Source organism: Olea europaea, unplaced genomic scaffold, assembly GCF_002742605.1.
Source record: "Olea europaea var. sylvestris unplaced genomic scaffold, O_europaea_v1 scaffold1019, whole genome shotgun sequence".
NCBI classification, from domain to species: Eukaryota; Viridiplantae; Streptophyta; class Magnoliopsida; order Lamiales; family Oleaceae; genus Olea; species Olea europaea.
This window is the reverse complement of record NW_019227515.1, coordinates 342,555-362,918: the sequence shown is the minus strand read 5'-3', so window position 1 is coordinate 362,918 and position 20,364 is coordinate 342,555. Positions and strand designations below refer to the sequence as shown.

The 20,364-nt window shown below is 36.6% G+C and overlaps 2 protein-coding genes across 3 annotated transcripts; one reads left to right on the top strand and one right to left on the bottom strand.

The window, feature by feature from the left end:
- Window positions 1-3,911: 3,911 nt before the first annotated feature.
- On the top strand, window positions 3,912-12,966 carry LOC111372643 (solute carrier family 25 member 44-like). 2 transcript variants are annotated; one of them, XM_022995026.1, is made up of 6 exons: window positions 3,915-4,265; window positions 5,001-5,382; window positions 8,469-8,665; window positions 9,251-9,395; window positions 12,016-12,169; window positions 12,617-12,966. In XM_022995026.1, the coding sequence occupies exons 1-6, from the start codon at window positions 4,207-4,209 to the stop codon at window positions 12,640-12,642; spliced, it is 963 nt and encodes a 320-aa protein (XP_022850794.1). In that variant the 5' UTR covers window positions 3,915-4,206; the 3' UTR covers window positions 12,643-12,966. The 2 variants fall into 2 exon arrangements, with proteins under 2 accessions (XP_022850795.1, XP_022850794.1); XM_022995027.1 differs by lacking the exon at window positions 12,016-12,169 and having other exon boundaries at window positions 3,912-4,265.
- Window positions 12,871-15,767, bottom strand: LOC111372642 (receptor-like protein kinase FERONIA). Its single transcript, XM_022995025.1, has 2 exons — window positions 15,482-15,767; window positions 12,871-15,379 (listed from the first exon to the last, which is right to left on the bottom strand). Exons 1-2 carry the CDS (start codon window positions 15,672-15,674, stop codon window positions 13,302-13,304), a joined length of 2,271 nt encoding a protein of 756 aa, XP_022850793.1. The 5' UTR covers window positions 15,675-15,767; the 3' UTR covers window positions 12,871-13,301.
- Between the last annotated feature and the right edge of the window lie 4,597 nt (window positions 15,768-20,364).

The window sequence follows — 20,364 nt, the reverse complement described above, 5'->3', positions numbered from 1 at the left end:
GACTGTCTTGCTGTGGTCGTGTCCCGCACAATGACTAGTCTATCCTGCAAAGTCAAGTCTGCCTGTTTAGCCATCAGAGGAACGGTCACATCCACCGGCTCCACGTTCAGCTCGAGCTGTCCCTATGTCGGACATGAACGATTTGGGGTCCCTATCCACGCAGTGATGATTCACGATCATGGAATGTACATATGCATATAATCCTCCCATGACTTTTCCCCAACACTCGAGATAGCCCGATGACCATCTCGAGCATGTACTCGGACACTGTGTACTCGTTATCCATAAACTGGATACTCAATGGTAACGGCACAGAAGAAATCGGTGTTCAGTATTATTCGATCAGGAATGTCGAACAATCGTGGATATATCTCAACTCGATCGCACAACAAGTCCATGACCTAGTCGATGTGCTACATCAAGGAAATACAAAAAAAGAGAGTTATTTCATTTAATAAATCAAACATAGCCCCCGTTTGAGCCCCATTATTTCTCATTACATTAAATTGAATTTTTTTCTCTCCTACTTTTAACCACACAATCTTCAATAAAATAATATTACACGTAAATCAAAAACTTTTCAACCACTCATTTTTCAAAAAAACACTATTCATCTCATTATAATCTACAAATAATGGGGCTCAAACAGGGGCATAATATATATAAAACCAACAATATCACTACTTCACTTACATCGTGGGCGAACCAAGCCCCCTGAGTGGTGATATCATGGAGCCATTTGTACTCGTCGGATATCGTCCTTCGGGCTATTTTGCGACTATCTCTGAAAAAATAGAGAAAATATTAAACGAAGCATATACGAGTTATCGTAATATACTAAGATCATACAATACTTACTCAGGCAATATTTTTCGCCACTCAGTCTCGAATGCTTTCCATTTGGCATGGTCGATCTCCCGTAATAGATTGAGGTACGTCTAGTCGACGAACCTCCTCTTCTTCGTCTCAACCGTGAAGGAAGAGACGACATACTGTGACGGCGCTCTCGGCCTCTTACCGACCACCAGCTTCGGCACGTCAATAGTAAGCTTCTTAGCCTCAATCACGGCGATCGTCCTCTCCTCCTTCGCCCCCATCGTTTCTCCCTCCTCTGCCACCGCACTTGTCCCTAACGGGCCATCCCCTCCTCTACCACCGTTCTTACTCCATGGATTAGAAAAATGATTCCAATGCAACATCTTACTATGACTTTCGGTGACCCCCCTCTCCATCACCATTTTCGTCACACCATCGCCTGCCGACTATATTACCTCAGAATGTTGCAATCTCATCCTGAAGATCCAAATAATGGCCACACAGCCCTCTAATATCATCGAATAAGTCTTCAAACCTCTCTACCAACTATTGTCCTAGATTGTCGACCCTCTCTATCATCTCTCGACGCAGCGCTGACCTCCTACTCTATAAATCCTATCAGCTCTTGACGCAGCGCGCTGACCTCCTGCGCTATAAGTCTACTCAAGCGGGCGTACAGATCATCGAAATAATGACCCTGATTATGTGCGGGAGATCTACGAGGAAGTTCTCTGCATGGGGGTGAGAAGGAGGTGATGCCCTTGGCGAAGGTGATGCTTAATCAACTGGACTGTGCTTCTACACAAACAACATTATAAATTATTAACTTAATCAATAATTGTTAACTCATACAAAACGGTAATTAATAAATTATATTCAACTAACTTACCTAGTCTCGATCGTGGATCGAATCGGATATCTAGTCGTCTTAGGTGTACGAAACATCTAATTCACGTACAAGACCCTGAGCCTCCTCCTTTATCGACGGCATCCAATCAGTTATTACTTCAAGCTGATATATTGACATTTCAAATCATTAGCAATCATGTAATGAGATTTTAAACTACGTACAATATAAATTACAAATATATAATGCTCACATGAGGGTTGTCGAGGAGAGCCGATAATTTTTCTCAATGGGACATCCCTCTGCTCGAGATGCTCGTCAATGATGCATCCGAGGGCAACGTCTCCCCTCACCTCGCAAATAGGGGGACGATCTCATACGCCCAGATCTGCAATACATAAATTATTACATACAAATTCAATAGTAAAAATATGTCAACATTGATTATGTTAATCATTTACTTATATCGCTAGGGGCAATCCATAGATGTCGCACTTATGCATGGACCCCTTAGGCTTCGAGTGCGATCTGGTAAAAACGTGTACGTTGTCCTCGAAACATCTCCAGCCCTATTAGGGATGTCAACAAATCGAAATTTTTGGCTCGAGCTTGGCTTGGGTAAAATGTTCGAGCTTTTTCTCGGGCACAAGCCTAGCCAAGCCAACCCTAGCCGGGCAGGCTCGCTTTTTTTGCTCCTTTTTTTTATCAATATATAGGCAGCAACCTGCTGCCCTAGAAAAATGGCAGCAACGAGGTAGCACGCTGCTGCCTTATTTTCCTTCATTTTTTTTCCATCAATATATAGGCATTAGGCTTGCTGCCTTATTTTCCTTCAATTTTTTTATATAATCTGAGTCCCGTCACTAGCTGCTTCATCACCCAAAATTTTCAGTCCAGGGTGAACTCAAACATGAAGAAACTGGCGACTTTGCCCCCGAGGTCAAAGTGGAGGGCATCGCCGTCGACTGGACTCAGCCGCAGACATAGAAGTGCATCGATAATCTGACCCGAGTACTGCACATCTCTCAACTAGTGCAGGGGCCCCAAAAAGGACTGGCGAAGCATATCTGCATGTTGATCATCGAGCAGCTTCAATACAGTGGTGAAACTGTCAAAGCTACGTGCTAGCTTTGCTTGACATTCGTCTCAACTCTACGTATAGATGATAATCCATCCTATAAAAATTCAAAATATTAGAACATTGTACAAGAGATAATGGAATAAAGCATAATAACAAAAAATTAAGCGAACCGAATCGTAACTACTATACGCAAGACGTAGATTCATTTGAAAGATTATTATATAATTAATATCATTCTACAATATTATCTATAATATAAATATTATATATACAAATTTAAAACAAAAAGAAATTATTAAAATTAAAGAGTTTTAAATTAAAAAATAAAAGAAAAAAAAGAAATTCGCTCATTTGGTTTTAACAATTTAAAAATATATATATAATGTAAACAGAAAAATTGAACAAAAGGAAAAGAGAGAGAGAGAGAGAAAAAAGATAAAGGAAAGGGCAAAAAAAGCTATTATAAAGTATTTAAAATTTAAATTGAAATAATTAAAATTAAAAATAAATAATATTTAATTTAAATTGAAAAAATTACGTTTTATAGATGAATTAAAAATAATTTAAATCAAACTAAGAAAGAAATCAAAATTAATTTCAAAAAAAATAAATTAAAAAACAATGTATAAAAATAAATTTTAAAAAATTTTAATAAAACAAAAGAAATTAAATAAAAAAAGGAAAAAAATAAAAAAAAATATGAAAAAAAGAGAGGATCGGCTAAGCCAATTGCCTCACCGAAAATGGTGATTTGAGCTCAACCCCAGAGACAAGCCCCAGTTAGCTCATCACCCAATTCAATCACCAATAATGAAGAATTTACATCAATAATAACAAAATATAATCCACAAAATAATTCAAATGGAAAATAAAAAGTTTAGAACCTGAAAAATTCTAACTTTGTTCTAAGAAATATGGTGGTGGTAATGTTGCGTAGATCGTCAGAATGTTGAAGCTCGATCGAATCCGACCTTAACAGTTGATTGTGCGATTTTTGAATTTTTTTTTTCTTTTTTTGGTTTTTATGTGCTCTCTCCCTCTCTTGCTTGTTGAAGACGAGGGCAAATATCAAAGTTTGTCAATTTATTTATTGAAAATACTTTTTTATTTTTTTGTAAATTGATCAAAGGCTAAGTGGAAATAAGGGGTTAGTCAACGAGCAATTTCCACTTATTTCCTCCATATCCGTGATGGTTTTTATACCCGTGGCGCAGACGATCCCAGCCGCCAACGAAGAACTGACTTCCGCGCAAACGGCTTTGCGACCAAACCCACTTTTCAAATCGAAATCTTTCGTTTTTAAGTCTCTCCAAGAAATCTCTCATTTTGAGAATCATTTGTCATTTTCGGAAAATTTTTTCATAAAAATTTATTTCTCTGGAAATAATGATTTTTTATTCGTGTTAGCCCTATTTAGAAATTTAAGTCTTGGGCCATTTTTCCTAATTCTGCATTTGGCCCGATGGATGCTGCTGGAACTCATAGAAAATCTTTTGGATATACGGAGATTAATTGGGATAAGTAAGCTTCAACAATCTACATAAGCTTCATCATATATATATAATTAGCTGTTAATCATTAATCTGTTTGCTTATATGTTTTTTGTTATATTTACGCGTAAGAGTTCACACATTTCCGTGATAGTTGCTGACAGTTTGGTTATTGGGAAAACATTTTAAGTTAATCAATTTCCATTATGGAGATAATTTTTTTAAAGTGATTCCGAGTTGTTGCGAATGCATGATAAGGTGAGGTGTAGGCTTAATTACATGCGTAATAGGAAAAATATAGTGATTGTATATTTATGATGTGCATCTGGGAGCAATTGTGGAGCTGAACGTGGAGTAATTTCAATTTCAATTAGTTTGTGGATAGCTGTTCATTTGATAGTTTTAATTACGCACTCTACAGGAGGTTTTAGGGTCTCTCTCTTGATTGCAGACATTTTCACCACTCTGTTATCTTTCAAAAGGAAGGCATACTTTTTTGGGCAACTCGGCTTAGGAGCCTTTGGATCTGAAGAAGAAATTATCAATTCATGTTTTATTTTATTGTTTTCAATTATGAGATCTCAGATTTATGTTGTCAAACACAGCCATTAACTTAGATAATTATTCAATTAAATATCAGGAATGTCAATGATACACGAGAAACCTTCTATTAGATGGCATTCCAAGTCTTTTAATATGCTTGCTATGAAGGCCGATGTATAATTTTTCATTTTAGTTTTATTAATGTTAACGTCTTCCCTTGCAGGCTTGATAAGACCAAGTTTTATGTTGTTGGGGCAGGGATTTTTACTGGTGTTACTGTTGCACTTTATCCAATTTCGGTTGTGAAGACTAGGATGCAGGTTGCTTCACATGATGCTATAGAAAGAAATGCATTTTCCGTTATCAAAGGTCTACTAAAAACAGATGGGATTCCCGGTTTATACAGAGGTTTCGGCACAGTCGTTACTGGAGCAGTACCTGCTAGAATTATATTTCTCACTGCATTAGAGACTACAAAAGTGGCTTCTTTCAAGATGATGGAACCATTCAAATTATCAGAGCCTACACAGGCAGCTATAGCAAATGGAATGGCTGGGATGTTAGGATCTCTTTGTTCACAAGCTGTGTTTGTTCCAATTGATGTGGTATGTGATGAGGACATCCAGTTTTAATTATTTTAGCAGTTTTAATTATTTTAGTTGGATTTAGGTTATTTTAATTTTATGGACTTGTGTATTGGGCTTGGCCCTAGGTTTGCAGTATTTTCCAGTATTTAAACCTATTTTACATTGTTATTTTCAGTTGATGAATTTTTATTAAATTATGAAGTTGGCTTGCAGCCGTTTTCCTTTCTTCTTCCCCGCCTTTGTTCTTCTCTTCCCTTCCCTTCCCTTCCCCCATCTCTTCTTGTTATACTTACTGAGTTATTCCCCCGGAACGAAGTCTATGGCACGTTGAATATCCCTTAGTGGAGGTAGATGATCAGGGAGGTCCTCCGTTATCTCAACTCCCAGAAAAGATTAAGTTCTAGGCATGGTCGTTGGGTCGAATATTTACAGGCCTATTCATTTGTTTTAAAACACAAGAAGGGCGTAGAGAACCAAGCAGCTGATGCGTTAAGTCGTCGTGTCTCCCTTTTGTCGATCATGAGCGTCAAGGTCATCGGTTTTGAAAGACTTAAGGAGGATTACGAGGCGTGTCCCGATTTTAAAGATATCTTTCTCGATTTACAAAAAGGACAGTCAAGTGCCACAGATGGCTTTCGACTTGAGGAGGGTTATCTCTTTAGAGCCAATAAATTGTGCATCCCTCGAACTTCAGTGCGAGATTTCATCGTGTGGGAAATTCATGCAAGAGGGTTAGCCGGTCATTTTGGACGTGATAAGACCATAGAGGAAGTTGAACGTCAATTCTATTGGCCTAGCTTGAAGAAAGACGTGGCTAAAATTGTTAGTACTTGTAACACTTGTCAATTGAGTAAGCAGAAGAAGCAGGACACAGGTCTATACACCCCTCTCCCTGTCCTTAATTGTCTTTGGCAAGATATTAGTATGGATTTTGTATTAGGACTTCCACGCACCCCAAAGAAGCATGACTCCATTTTTGTGGTTGTCGATCGCTTCTCAAAGATGGCTCATTTTATCCCCTGTAGCAAGACGTTGGATGCGTCCAAGGTTGCCCTATTATTCTTTAATGAAATTGTCAAATTGTATGGGCTTCCCAAGACCATCGTGTTTGATAGGGACGTTCGTTTCACTAGCCATTTTTGGAGGACTTTGTGGCACAAGATGGGTACCAAATTGAAATTTTCTACGGCCTACCACTCTCAAACTGACGGTCAAACTAAAGTAGTTAATCGAAATCTTGGTAACCTATTACGTTGTTTGGTACGGGAAAACTTTCGAAATTTGTAGCTCAAATTGTGTACAATAGCTCTATAAATCGTTCACTAGGTATGAGTCCATTTGAAGCTGTTCATGGGTACAAGCCTAGGAAACCGTTAGATCTCATCCCTATGTCCCCATAGGCTAGAGTGTCAGTATCGGCCGAAGCATTTGCACAACATCTTCGTGACTTGCATATTGAGATCAATAAACAACTTGAAGCTAGTAATGCAACATATAAACTCCAAGCTGATTTGTACAAACGACATATTGAGTTTAACATTGGGGATTACGTTATGGTTCGCATTAGGCCAGAGGGGCGTCTACATGGACCCGCCTTTAAATTGCAAGCTCGTAGTGCTGGTTCTTTTAAAATTTTAAAGCAGGTTGGTCCAAATGCATATATTGTTGACATTTCACCACACCTTGGTTACCACTCTACTTTCAATGTTGAGGACCTTGAACCTTATAAAGGCCATTTCATTCTCTCAGATGATCCTCTGTCTTCTCCTATTGTGGACATTGACCCTGATTCTTTGACCCCTTCTAACCCACTACCACCTCTCACAGCACACAAAGAAAAAATTGATACTATTTTATATGAAGAAACTGTGTTCACTACTGATGGAGAGGTTCAACGCTTCCTTATTCGTTGGGTTGGTCGACCAGATTGTGACTGTGCAGGGATCTCCAGGGAGACACTACAGCAATTGGACCCAAATTTGTTAGAGTTTTATCGGAATCAGCAGGATCTTCATTGGCTCAGATTGCCTCCGGTCCACCCGAGAGGAGTTGGTGAGGACACCAGGTTCAGATCGCCACAGACGCATTTCTACAGACGCCGGAAGAAGCTTGCCCAGCCACTCAGCCTATGGTTGGGAGATTGACGGATGCTTATGGTGATATAGCCCTCGACAGGGTCGAGTTTTCTCTCCCACCCCGGGAGAATTGATGAGGACATCCAGTTTTAATTATTTTAGCAGTTTTAATTATTTTAGTTGGATTTAGGTTATTTTAATTTTATGGACTTGTGTATTGGGCTTGACTCTAGGTTTGCAGTATTTTCCAGTATTTAAACCTATTTTACATTGTTATTTTCAGTTGATGAATTTTTATTAAATTATGAAGTTGGCTTGCAACCGTTTTCCTTTCTTCTTCCCCACCTCTGTTCTTCTTCTTCTCTTCTCTTCTCTTCCCTTCCCCCATCTCTTCTTGTTATATTTACTGAGTTATTCCCCTACATCAAATAATTATTCCCCTACCTCAGTATGTTTGCATGTAATGTCAGCTGTTCTATTTTTTCTTCCATCTTTTTGTTGTTCATTAATTTGTAAGTGTAAGCATAACCATGGATTGGTACAAACTCTACTAAATTTGAATTAGTATAGTCGAAATTCAAATAAATTACCTGATTGGTAGATATTCTTTAAACTCATTTTTCTCCAAATTTATTTTTAATCGCACATTTTCTCAATATTATAATTTTGCACGTGGACACAAAACTTTTCCATACTTTTTAACTACCATTCTTCAAAAATATTACTTTTCAGAAAAATAAATAAAGTCAAATTACCACGTCAAAAGTTAAAAGTATGTGTTCAATATGCACATTGACTTTATTTATTATGTGTTCAATATGCACATTGACTTTATTTATTTTTCTTCTGAACTGTTACAGAATGCATGAGTTGGAATATAAGAACATTTTACTTTTTATATAATGATTCTATTGAGGCATTGTATCTCTACTGCCATCTTAAAAGATTTCTGTTTTGGTTTACTGTTTCTTGCTACTTTTGTCGATCATTGAAAAGTTCGAAGTCCATTTAGTTGATCTTTTTACACAGGTTAGTCAAAGGTTGATGGTGCAAGGATATTCAGGCCACGCTACTTATAATGGTGGCCTGGATGTAGCTCGTAAGATTTTAAAATCTGATGGAATTCGGGGATTTTACAGAGGATTTGGTCTATCTGTTATGACTTATTCCCCATCAAGTGCTGTATGGTGGGCCAGTTATGGCTCAAGCCAACGCTTAATTTGGAGGTATACTATTTGACCATTTGTCAGAATCGTCTTTCGTCTCGAGTCAGCCTCTTTCTTATGTGGTTTTCTTTATGCCTTCAGGTTATTGTTTTATCTGTAGACTTTATGGTACAATAATCTTAAAGTACAATAACTCCATCTCTAAACAAATCTATACGGTACAAAGTTTGAGGTTATGCTATTAATTTTCTGTGTTTTATTATCTTTCTTATTTCAGACTCACGTGCATAACCTATTGTCAGGACTGTTCTATCATACAAAAACCTAATTAGATATTCAATACTATTGCAAGTGATTTTATCTTTTAGGAGTCAAATATGATTTTGGCGATAGTAATTAGGATAGAAGAAGGTTCAAAAGAATTTATATTTGGTTACTCGCATTGGATATGGAAACAAACACCTGCATTTCGAGGACATTTGATTAATAAACATGAATCTTTTGATAACGGTGAATAGATGGATCTCATGGTTTATAGGACAATGTTATTGTGCAAAATCTGTTTTCTGTGGGTTTCTGTTTTCCTCTTTCAAGCTGGGTTATTCATTCTTGTGACATAATTCTCATCTCTGATGTTTATGGCAGCCTCTTAGGTTATGGCACTGAGCATGATGGACCTGCTCCAACTCAAGGGACCATTATGTTGGTTCAAGCTGGTGGAGGGATTTTTGCAGGTGCTACAGCATCCTGCATCACAACCCCATTGGATACTATCAAGACTCGCTTACAGGTTTGCTTGCTTTTGTAAATTATTGATATGGTGCAATTTGAACTCTTTTTTGGTATTTTACTTTATGAACTTACTCAGATTTAATCAAAAAATTTTGGCTATTGCCATATAATTTTTCTTTTAACTTTTTTTTGTGATTTTTTTAATAGAACTATGAGAGTGCAGCAGGGGCCCTTAGCTTCTTGTCAGACTGAAACTATATGAATTTATTGGAAAAGATTTCCATAAATTATAACTAAATCAACGTATTATGTACACCCAGTAGATAGTGGCAGGCAACTTGGCGAAGCAAGCTGAAATTCAAAATAGAAAAGAAGAGCAAGCTTCAGTTTCTTATGTTTCCTTTAGTATTCTTTATTTATTTAGCTTCTCTTTCTGTTCCAGCTTCTATTCAATCATGTCATTATGGCAACTTAGTTCACATTATCACTTTCCTCTTCCCATCTTTAAGATAAATTAGGGCTAGCCACCTAGGAGAGCATTCTGGGACGGGATGAGAAGACAGGTGGATTATAGAGGTAGAAGGAAATCACAAAACTGTGATTTTATATAATATATAATTCAAGCGTGTCCTGGACACAAGGTGAAACCAATCACTGGGTGTTGGAGTTTGAAATCAGGTACTATTACCACCTCATCGATCAACGCACCCCATCAAGCCTAATTCTCACTAGGGGCTCTTCTCCTTCCCCTTTAGAGATGCCCTGTATACTCTGCCTTCATCAGTGCCTTCAATTGGGCAGAAGGGATCCTCATATGTTATTCAGGCTGATCAGCAGGTGCAGAAATAGCTAGAACTAAAGCGGAGAATTTAACTAGAAGATCGATTATGCTTTTGTGGAAGTATCTATTTGTTATGTAATCTTAGGTGTCAAAATGTGGATTTCATATAGTCAAAAAAGGAAGGTGCTTGCTATATCCGAAACATACTAAATATAAAAAATATCGTAAAGGTAGATGTAGTAGAGGTTGCTAATCAGACAGTACACAACTTGGTTTTGGAAGCTATGGCACTAAAAGTTGTAGAGCTGGTCATATTCAGTATGGTGACCTTGCCCTACTCTTTAAAGCTTGCCACTCTTAACTTTTAATAAAGCTCGAATCACTTATCACCCCATTTCCTTGGCCTTCCATCATGGTTTGCCTAACCAGCCTATATTTTTCCAGAGAAGCAAACATTCACTGTAAATTTGTCCCCTCAGTTGTGTAACATGGTGATCTACACGATCACGAGTTTGCTCCCATCGAGCCTCTTCGATTACACTAGCCTACACGATCTTCCAACAAGCCATGGCTTGGCCTAACCTTTGGCTCTGATACCACTTATCATGACGCTAAGTCCTTCAAGCCCACAAACTGTGGCACCTTGCTAGTGATCCACTATAGCAGAGTAAGCTGAGAAAGTCCTTTTAAGCGTTAACATGCCCTTGTAATCACACTATTCTGCTAATTTGTGGATGGGAAAAACCTGAGCCATGGAGGACTAACGAGCTGGGAAGCACGGACACACTTCCAACTCGAATGTATTGGTGTCGGACTTGTGTTGGCATTGCCGTACATGTCCCAGCATGCCGGTGTCATGTACCTTTATTTTTTTTGGATCTTTGAGTATCGATAAAGATGAAAAAATAAAAAATCAAATAAAAAACTAACCCTACCATGCTGATTTAGCTAAATTTTAGTGTCTCTAGCCCCAAAGTTTAATGGGCTCTTGGCAATTTCAGGCATCCACAATGGATTTAACTTGATAGCATCGCATGGGTGGTATGGATTTTGTCATAAAAACCTATTTTGTGGAAGATGAGAATTGTATTTTCAATTTGAAGGTTTTGGTAATTGGGTCAAATTGTTTAAAGTGGGCCTTTTTGATTTTAAAGTGTGTCAAATTTTTTTATTTTTTATTTTTATTTTTAACTTTTTAACGTGGGTAAAGTTTTTTTAAAGTGGATTTACATTTTATTTAGTGATAGAAGAATTGCATGTTAAGTCAAATATTTACTAATTTTAAACAGTGAACAACTTTTTTATCAGCTAAATAATTATTTTACCCATTATTTGATGAAATGCGAACTTACACAAGAAGCAAATCAATTTCATTTGCAGAAAGCTTTAGGCTCCATTTCAAGAGAAAACTCTTCTTGCTCCAACCCTTCGATTTTTTCTTGGACATAAAAAAATTTAAAAAATTAAGTTAAAAATATAAATAAAATAAAAAATATTTAATCAACTTATTGATGACGTAATATATTTATACTTGTTTGAAAAATTATGTGTCGACATGTTGGACACTCGTGTTCGTTTCGGTGCTTCTTAACAAAGGAGAGTTGGTCTAGTCCTAGAACTCATGCATTAGCTCTAATCTTGGAGTTGCAGTTGAAAACAATGTTCACATAAAAAATAAAAAATAAAAATAAAAAATTATTTTTTTGCTTTCAATGTTAATATCCTTTTGGTATGAAGAACAATAGTTCAAAAATTCTCATTTTTAAAACATTTAACAATTTTGATTGCTTCACTGAGTCTTTTTATTAGAGTTTTAGACATGGCATGGTTCAGTTGCACATTAAGACAGTTTTCGCAAGGCTTCTGATTTTATTTCAATTTTTTGGGTGTCTTGCAGGTGATAGGGAATGAAAAGAGACCCACTGCAAGACAAGTAGTTAAAAAATTGATGGCGGAGGATGGATGGGCTGGTTTGTATAGAGGTCTGGGACCAAGATTTTTCAGTATGTCAGCTTGGGGAACTACAATGATACTGGCCTATGAGTATCTAAGTAGGCTTCTTTAATTTCTCTTCTAAATTATTTATTTTTCATTTTTTTTGTCGGCATCCATGATTTCTCTAGTAAGCGTGATAATAGGATTAAGTCCTTAACATGTTATTTTCTGTTAAATAAATAATTCGTGGAGCTTAAGCTGTTGACTGCTTCATACTTCTTTTACGTTTTAGTCTTTCACCATGTATTCTGTGGGTTAATAGCCAATGTCTATTATACATCTTGGTCCACTCTGAAATCAGGGCATCAAAAACTTCCAGGAAATTTTTAATATTTGGATTCTTCAGTAGTTTCACTCAACATTATTGCTTTTAGATGCATGTTTGAAGACTTCTTTATGTATTTTCGTTTTATCGTGTGCCTGCAAAGTAGTTGAAAGCATTTTCTTCTCAGCTAATTTTCAAGTTCAATTTTATGACCGTTCATTTGTTTTCTGATTTGCAGAGCGCTTGTGCGCGAAAGATGAATAGGCTCATCAATTACTACCTGTTATGGGTATATTTTTTAGGTGGTGGCAGGGATTTTGTTTCAACCTCTCCAACTCTAAATACATTATCGGAGATATTATAGAAATGCTTACTTTTCACTGCACCGGCGTAACCGAGAAATAACCTTCTGTTACTATATTGGAAAGCCAGCACCCTTGGCACAAGAATTTACGTACGTGCCAATTTATAGAAAACATTATGCTGTAATTCTTTTTGATGCCAACTCATTATTCTTAGTACATGTAATTGAAGCACTCTTAAAATGTGAAGAATATGTTGTTAATCAGAGATTTTGGGTTGATGTAACCGTATATTGTGTTCTTGTTCTTTATGTTGTTTCTCAACCCTCGGCAAAAATGAAGTTGTGTTCTTTTGTAGTGGACAACTTTGACTTTCTAACATTGTTATATTTGGTACAACAAGGAAAATGGAAAACCTAGGGCCCTATTGGATTCATCATTTTATAGAAAACAGTCCCAGACTGTGTCTGTGTGTGACATATAGTAGTAAATGTACTAATGCTCTTCAAAATGTTGCTGCTAGCAACGCTCTGAGGTAACATCCTCGGAGCAAGAAAATATTTCGTCTGTGCGGGTGGCTCTCCTTGCAGAAATAATGGATACAATGGGAACATCGGCAAGTCATTTTTTTCCGTTCTCGGCCGCCTCCTGCAGCTGCATTACATACTCCAATCTCCAAACCACATCACTCATTGATGGTCGTTCAGTTCGGTTATCTCCCAAGCATCTAATAGCAATTTCAGCATATTTGCTCAAACATTCCGATGCAATTTGTCCCTCAAGATTGGGATCAACAATTTGCTCAAGAGTCTCTTTCTTACAACGAATTTTAGCCCACTCCGCCAAATTCACTTGGATATTCGATGTGTCTGGAAAAATGGGAGGTCTCGCACATAATACTTCAAATAGGACTACACCAAATGAGTAAACGTCGGATTTATGTGTTAATTGTTGGTTCTTGTAATACTCTGGATCCAAGTAACCGAAACTACCTTTTACCTCTGTGCTGACATGGGAGGTGGTGCTAGCTGTGGGGCCAATTTTGGATAAGCCAAAATCAGACACCTTTGCAACCCATTTCTCATCCAACAAGATGTTGGTCGACTTAACGTCTCTATGAATAATCACATGCTTGGTGCCTGTGTGAAGATAATCTAATCCTCTCGCTGCACCAATGAGAATTTGGAGACGATTCTTCCACTGTAATTGGGAATTCTTAGTCTTGCAGAGGTGATCACGTAATGTACCATTTAGCATGTAATCGTACACCAAGATCATCTCACCATTTTCATCACAATATCCAATCAAGGACACCAAGTGAAGGTGCCTCATTGTTGATAATATTTGGATTTCTGTTTTGAATTCTCGTGCCCCTTGATTCGATGATGGATTCAGTCGCTTGATGGCAACCGTAGTTGCACCATTGTCAATGTACCCTTTATATACATTACCGAATCCTCCCCTTCCAATCACAAAACTCTCATTAAAGTTATCCGTCGCAAATTTAATCTCCTCCAACACAAAGTGTCGGCCCCGATCAGACGGTAGCGATGAACCCGAACCACTGGTCTTTGAGGTTGATTTTGACGTGAGTGAAGGTGAGATCCATGATGACGTCGTGGCATTTGAGCCAGAGTCTTTCACTCTCCGGCGGAGCTGGAAAATCAAGAAGCTGATGAATAAGAGTACAGCAAGAATTCCAGTCACACTCCCGATAACAGAATAAAGCAAAGTTGATCGTTGGGGCTTATTGTCCAGTGCCAACGGTATAGGTTCAGGGTTTGGTGCTGCAAGACTACGTTTAAAATCACTGAGTTTGAAGATTTCCAAGCCATTTAAGAGCGCACTGGAGTACTTAGGCTGGGAAATAAGGTTTGGGAACAAAGAAAGCCTCAGGTCTTTCTCTCCATGGCGGTCGTCATCACTAACCCATGTGACGTAGTCTTTGAAATAAGGAATTCCAGTGCCCCCAGTCCAGAAAATAACATCGGCTTCAATTTCTGCTGTCTGATTGTTGATTGAAATTGTGAAAACCCTTTCGTTTTGATTGGTAACTGCCAGCTGAATCTCACAGAAATGGAGTCTGAGGAGGTAGTGAAACCCGGAATCAATAGGAAAACTCCATTCCAAACTTTTGTTTCCGTTGGCTATTACCCTTGAGGTCGTGTAAACTATTTCCGGCGCAGTATAAGCTGGAGTGTGTTCCGTGTAATTGATTGGAAGATTTACTGCGTGAGGCATGTAACTAAGATCTCCACCAGAAATATAGCTGTCATCCTGATGCCATTCACGAAGCATCCCTGTGTCTTCTTTTATTTTGATATGACAGCCTCCAACATTAAGCCTATAAAGAGTCTCCAACGCGGATGTATTTTTTAGATCATACGATCGATTCGCAAATTTGATGGGGAAGTCAGGGAAGTAAAGGTTGTGTGGCATCGAAACTATTTGAATCCCATTGATATACGCGTGAGATTTTGGAGAAGGTGAAAAGGTTATGTTAAGAATCTGATTATCCTCCACATTAATGATGAATTCTTTCTTAAATGAGGGTTTAGAGGGTGTGAAATTGTGCAAAAGTGTGAATTCATTGGCAGTAACTGTAAAAATGGATTCATTTATGTTGAAGGATATGTTTTTATCAAGGATGGAGGAGGAGTAGGTGGCAGCATTGAAGTGGAGGCGGAGAAATTTGGGTCCTGCCGAAACAGGAAAAGTGTAAGAAAATTGGGATTTGAAAATACGAGCTGTCATATAAGGGGGGGATTTTCGGACAGAAGAGCCTTGATCTGTTGGCTTACCGGCTATAGACACTGTGTCGATGTTTGGCACAAAAGTGTCGCTTTTCCAGAAAAGGTTGCTATAAATGGGTGTGCGCGAGTCATTTGAGCCGCAGTCGATGAAGATTTGTTCGCTGGCATTGTACGGTGGAGTGGCGGAGAGAGCAATGGTTAAGAGGTGGAGGAGAAAGGAGAGGAGAGGAAAGAAGGGCATGATTTTTAGCGGGGATTGAGGGCCTAATTAATGCTAAAGAATGTTGGGATGCATTAATGGAGGTTTGTTATATAAAAAAGTAGGATAGGAAGACTTAAAAGACTCTCAAGTCTTTGGGGGTAGACAAGTCAATGGAATTAGAGTTATGCTACTTGTACAATCGAAGTTGATAATCCCGGTTGACAATGTACACATATAGGAGGAGGGCCCACGCTTAATAAAAAAATCGTGAGTCCCCTCTCATGTGAGTACATTGTTAATCGGGGTTGTCAACCTCAATTGTACAAGTAGAATTATTCATGGAATTATACATTTGTTGATTTTTCTTAGAAAGATTGCTCGAGAAAGCTACTGAACGGAATTGACTTCATTATAAGTCAGTCATCCTTGTACTTTAGTGCAAAAATCAACACTGCTTTTCCATGTGATCTATCACTTATAAGTTTTTGGTTCCATATATTTATGTCCCGTTTGATTCTTATTTTTTGGTCACAAAAATAAAAAAATATGATCGCTATCCATTATATCAAGTAATCATATTTTATTTTCTATCTCTTATGTGGATATTATAACGACTATATTTTTAATTCTCATTCTTAGAAAAATGAGAATCAAAGAGTATCTAAGTGGCTAATAATCATCAATACGGTAATAAATAAGAAGGAATCCGAAAATCAATTATCGGATGTCCCAAAAATAGAGATTATGACAGTTGCAAGGTCGATTATTAAAAGAGTATCTAAATAATAAAATAGAAGATTTTAATATGCCCCCTTTTGGGGGCTATTTTGCCAACATAGCTATCAATCTTTTGACCGTTGCCAATGAAAATGGATCCCCTTCTATCCCTTCCCCTCTTTTTGATTTCACCGTAAATAAATTATCACCTAAAATTGAAGTCTAGTGGGGAAAACTGTATCACCCCTATTTTTACTTTGAATTACTTGTACACATAAAACAGAGTATATATGGAAACGGATTTTTAGGGGATAATTTATTGATTAAAAAGTAAAAAAAAAAAAAAAAAGAAAAAAAAAGAAAACGGGTATTATGGGACCACTTGTACTTTGCCAACTATAAAGAAATTGCTTAAAATCCAATCAACGGAAATTTACAGAAAAAAAAAGTTTAATTTCATGCTTGTTAATTGAAAAGCGTCTAATTTTGATAACTCTTGCAAAATAGCCAAATTTGGTACCAAATTGTCTACTATACCCTAAATGAAAAATGAAGTGAATTTTTTTTTTAATTTGTCACAAATTTCAAGAAACACAAGTAGCTCCCATAATAAGCTGCATTAATAATAGCTAATATTATCAAGTGGATTCATTTACTTTCATCATCTATTGTTCCTATTTGATTTTTCCATTTTTTTTTTCTTTAGCCTCCGTTTGGCCCCCATTCTTGCCAAATTTTAATGGTTAGAATAATATTTTTTTGAATAATGTGTGGATAAAAAAGAATGATAGTTTTTAATTTGCGCGTAATATTATTTTATGGAAGATTGTGTGGTTGAAAATAAGAGGGAAAAAAAATGAGAATGAGAATGGGGGCCAAACGTGGGCTTAATTTATTTCTCAAACTTATTTTCAATTACAAGTTTACACAATAAAGTATTCAACAAGTAATAACTCCAAAAAATTTCTTACCATTTAACCCCTCTTTCTCCAAAAAATACTGTTTTTTAAATTTTAAAGCCACCAAACAAGGGCTAGGTATTGACCAATGATTTTGAGAAAAAATGAAGAAGATGAAGTAGAAAAACATTAACACTAAAAAATAACTCTATGCTTCCAATTTATAAGAAAATTATATAATTTCATTTCAATAAATTTAATCTCATCCAAATTTGCAAGTTGATTAGGTTCCCCACAATTCTCTATAGAAGGTAATTTTTCTTTGAAATGTTGATTTTGTTGATAAGTAGTGTTTAATAATTGTTGTTCTTGACATTTTAAAAGTTGTTATCGACATTTAAACCTGTTTATCTCGACACTTCATACGGTTCTTGACATTTTAAGTGTAGTTCATTACATTTCATAAGTGTTTTAGTTACCCATTTATAGGAGAAATGAGTATTTAATGCATGATTGATATAGTACTATTTTAAGTAAGTAGCATAGGTCATGTGTCGAGTTATTATTGACCAATATAATTTTTAATTATATGAATGATTTTGTCTTCATTGTGGAATTTAAAATTGTTTATGAGGGCATTTTGGTCTAAATTATTGTAAATGGACATCGAACAAATTTTGGACATTTTTACAAATGACCATATAAAAGTAGACATTTTTTACAATTTTCTCATCTCCAATCAAAATTGCTCCCGAATAGGGGCCTTGCTAGTCCGTGGGAATCTTAGCTTTCAAATTGATTTCTCGAGGAAGTAGACATTCAAGAGTGGAAAAATACTAAACAATTTCCCCTTCTCCCCTTTCAATTATCTTGCACTCTTTAAATGGAGATGCAAACTATATCAAAGTTTGGGGCACCCAAAATATTAGTTCACCATGGGTAGAGATATTATTGTTGATATAATAACCTCTAATATGAAATGCTGATATATATCATTCATCAATTTGTAGAAACGAGACACTTAACTATCACGCGTTGTCGAAAATTTTGGTATGGCATAAAATGGCAATGAGATTTCTCATCTCATTTAGCCAATCTCCATAAAGTTCAACACTGTTTATGTCTGTGTTAAGAAAATGCATGAATTTAGACTAAGTGTAGAAGAACTATAAGAATTATAGGTATGAACATAAGATTATGGGAGCCATCCAAACTTTATTTCTTACAAAAAAAAAAATGGTTTACAAGGCAACAAAGGGTAAAAAAAATCCTGTAATTCTTGCCTCAATACTTAGTATGTAACTCAAATTCATATGTAAAGTTGACAACACCATTTGCCAGGTGGTTACATACAGTTTTTGCTTCCCACTAGGCCTAACTGCCCATTTTCAAACACTCGGCAAACCATCCGGTCTCATGCCATCTTTGTGCTCATTTTTGCCAGTGTTATGAATGTGGATCGCAAGATATGACAATAATGAAATAAAGTAGGAGTGGGCGCGGTCCGGTTTGGTCCGGTTCCAAAGGAAATCGAACCGAACCAAATATCAATGAGAATTTTAGAAATGGAACCATTGGAACCTATGGAACCGAATCGGAACCGAACCAATCGGTTCCAATTCGATCCGATCCGGTTCTTTACATTGAAAATGTTAAAATAAAATGTTCACTAATAAAAATTCTAAAAATGCTACCAACGTGATACTTTTAACAAAATATAGAAGAACCGAAAATACTATTCAAATATTTATTTAGGTATAGATTTATAAAGTGAAAACAAAATAAAAATCATGTAATCAAAGTGAAAACAAAATAAAAATTTCGCATCTTATAAATGAAATTATATATTGTAAATAAATTTATTTAGGTATAGATTTACCCAATATTCTAATTTGGCTTGAGAATCAATTAATCAAAGAATTATAAGAAAAGACAAGGAAAGAATCAAAGAGAATAAGGAAAGTGTTGGAGTCTAAAATTAAGAAGGAACCCGATTATTTTTTATGAAAGTTTTAGAGATTGAGTCATATATTTTACCAAAAAAAAATCCCAATGAGAACTGTCTGGTTCCCACGGTTCCCATACTAGAACCGAGAACCGGACCGGAACCGATCGGTTCTTAAAAATTTGTCCCGAAATCAAATTATTTTTTAGAAGATCTGAAACCAAATCGGCAGGTTCAAAAAGGTTCCGGTCCGATTCCACTGGTTCTGGGAAAAAGTGCCAACTCCTAAAGTAAAGTAGAGAAGTAAATAACACAGAGATTTATGTAGAAACCCAATTCGGGAAAAAGACATGGGCAAGGGAGGAAAAAATTCACTATAATGAATAGGAATGTGTCTATAATATCAAGACTCAATACTCTCAATTGAACTAAGCTCACAAGATGTTGTAGATTTGTTCTCTCGAGATTTGTTCTCAAAACTCGTGAAAACTCATGTTTAATACAATGGACGATGTTTCGTATTTATAGAAACGTCCAAAAAAACTAGTTGTAGATGAATAGGAATCCAAAACACAATAAAATGGGAAAAAGCTGGTAAGGTCCATTGCTCGAGTGACATTGAACGACAGGCAGGCCAGAAGCGGGCGATAGCTTTCTGCTCCAATTTTGATGGTTTCGCTCCAACGTCTAGCTAGCAAAAATGCGGAGTGTTTTGCCCTCATTCCATAACTTGATCTCTCCAAGATCAACTTGACTACTACCCCTACAACCCCAAGAATTTAGATTACACTACAACAATCTCAACCCTAAACCAAATTCCAACACTAGGAATTTCAAATACACATCTCTAAGTAAATACCACTCCACATCTTCCAAACAAGCCCCAATATATTAAATCAATGACAAATACCTACTAAGTTCAAGCAATGCTCAAACTTAGTAATGGGAAGTGGTTTTGTTATCATATCAATAGGATTATCGTTGGTATCAATCTTGCTAACTACAATATCACCACGAGTAATTACTTCAGGCACAAAATGATACCTTATATCAACGTGCTTAGTCCTCTCATGAAATATCTGATCCTTAGTCAGAAATATAGTACTCTGGCTATCACAATACACTGTAGATATCTGTAGGTCTTCACTGATTTTACCAATTAATCTCC

Bases quoted from the DNA above. Each gene is read 5' to 3' on its own strand.
- LOC111372643 (XM_022995026.1), top strand. From the start codon at position 4,207: ATGGATGCTGCTGGAACTCATAGAAAATCTTTTGGATATACGGAGATT. The intron at 4,266-5,000 runs GTAAGCTTCAAC...CTTCCCTTGCAG, and splicing joins ACGGAGATTAATTGGGATAA to GCTTGATAAGACCAAGTTTT. The intron at 8,666-9,250 runs GTATACTATTTG...TGTTTATGGCAG, and splicing joins AGCCAACGCTTAATTTGGAG to CCTCTTAGGTTATGGCACTG.
- LOC111372642 (XM_022995025.1), bottom strand. From the start codon at position 15,674: ATGCCCTTCTTTCCTCTCCTCTCCTTTCTCCTCCACCTCTTAACCATT. The intron at 15,380-15,481 runs GTAAGCCAACAG...CTGTTTCGGCAG, and splicing joins CGACACAGTGTCTATAGCCG to GACCCAAATTTCTCCGCCTC.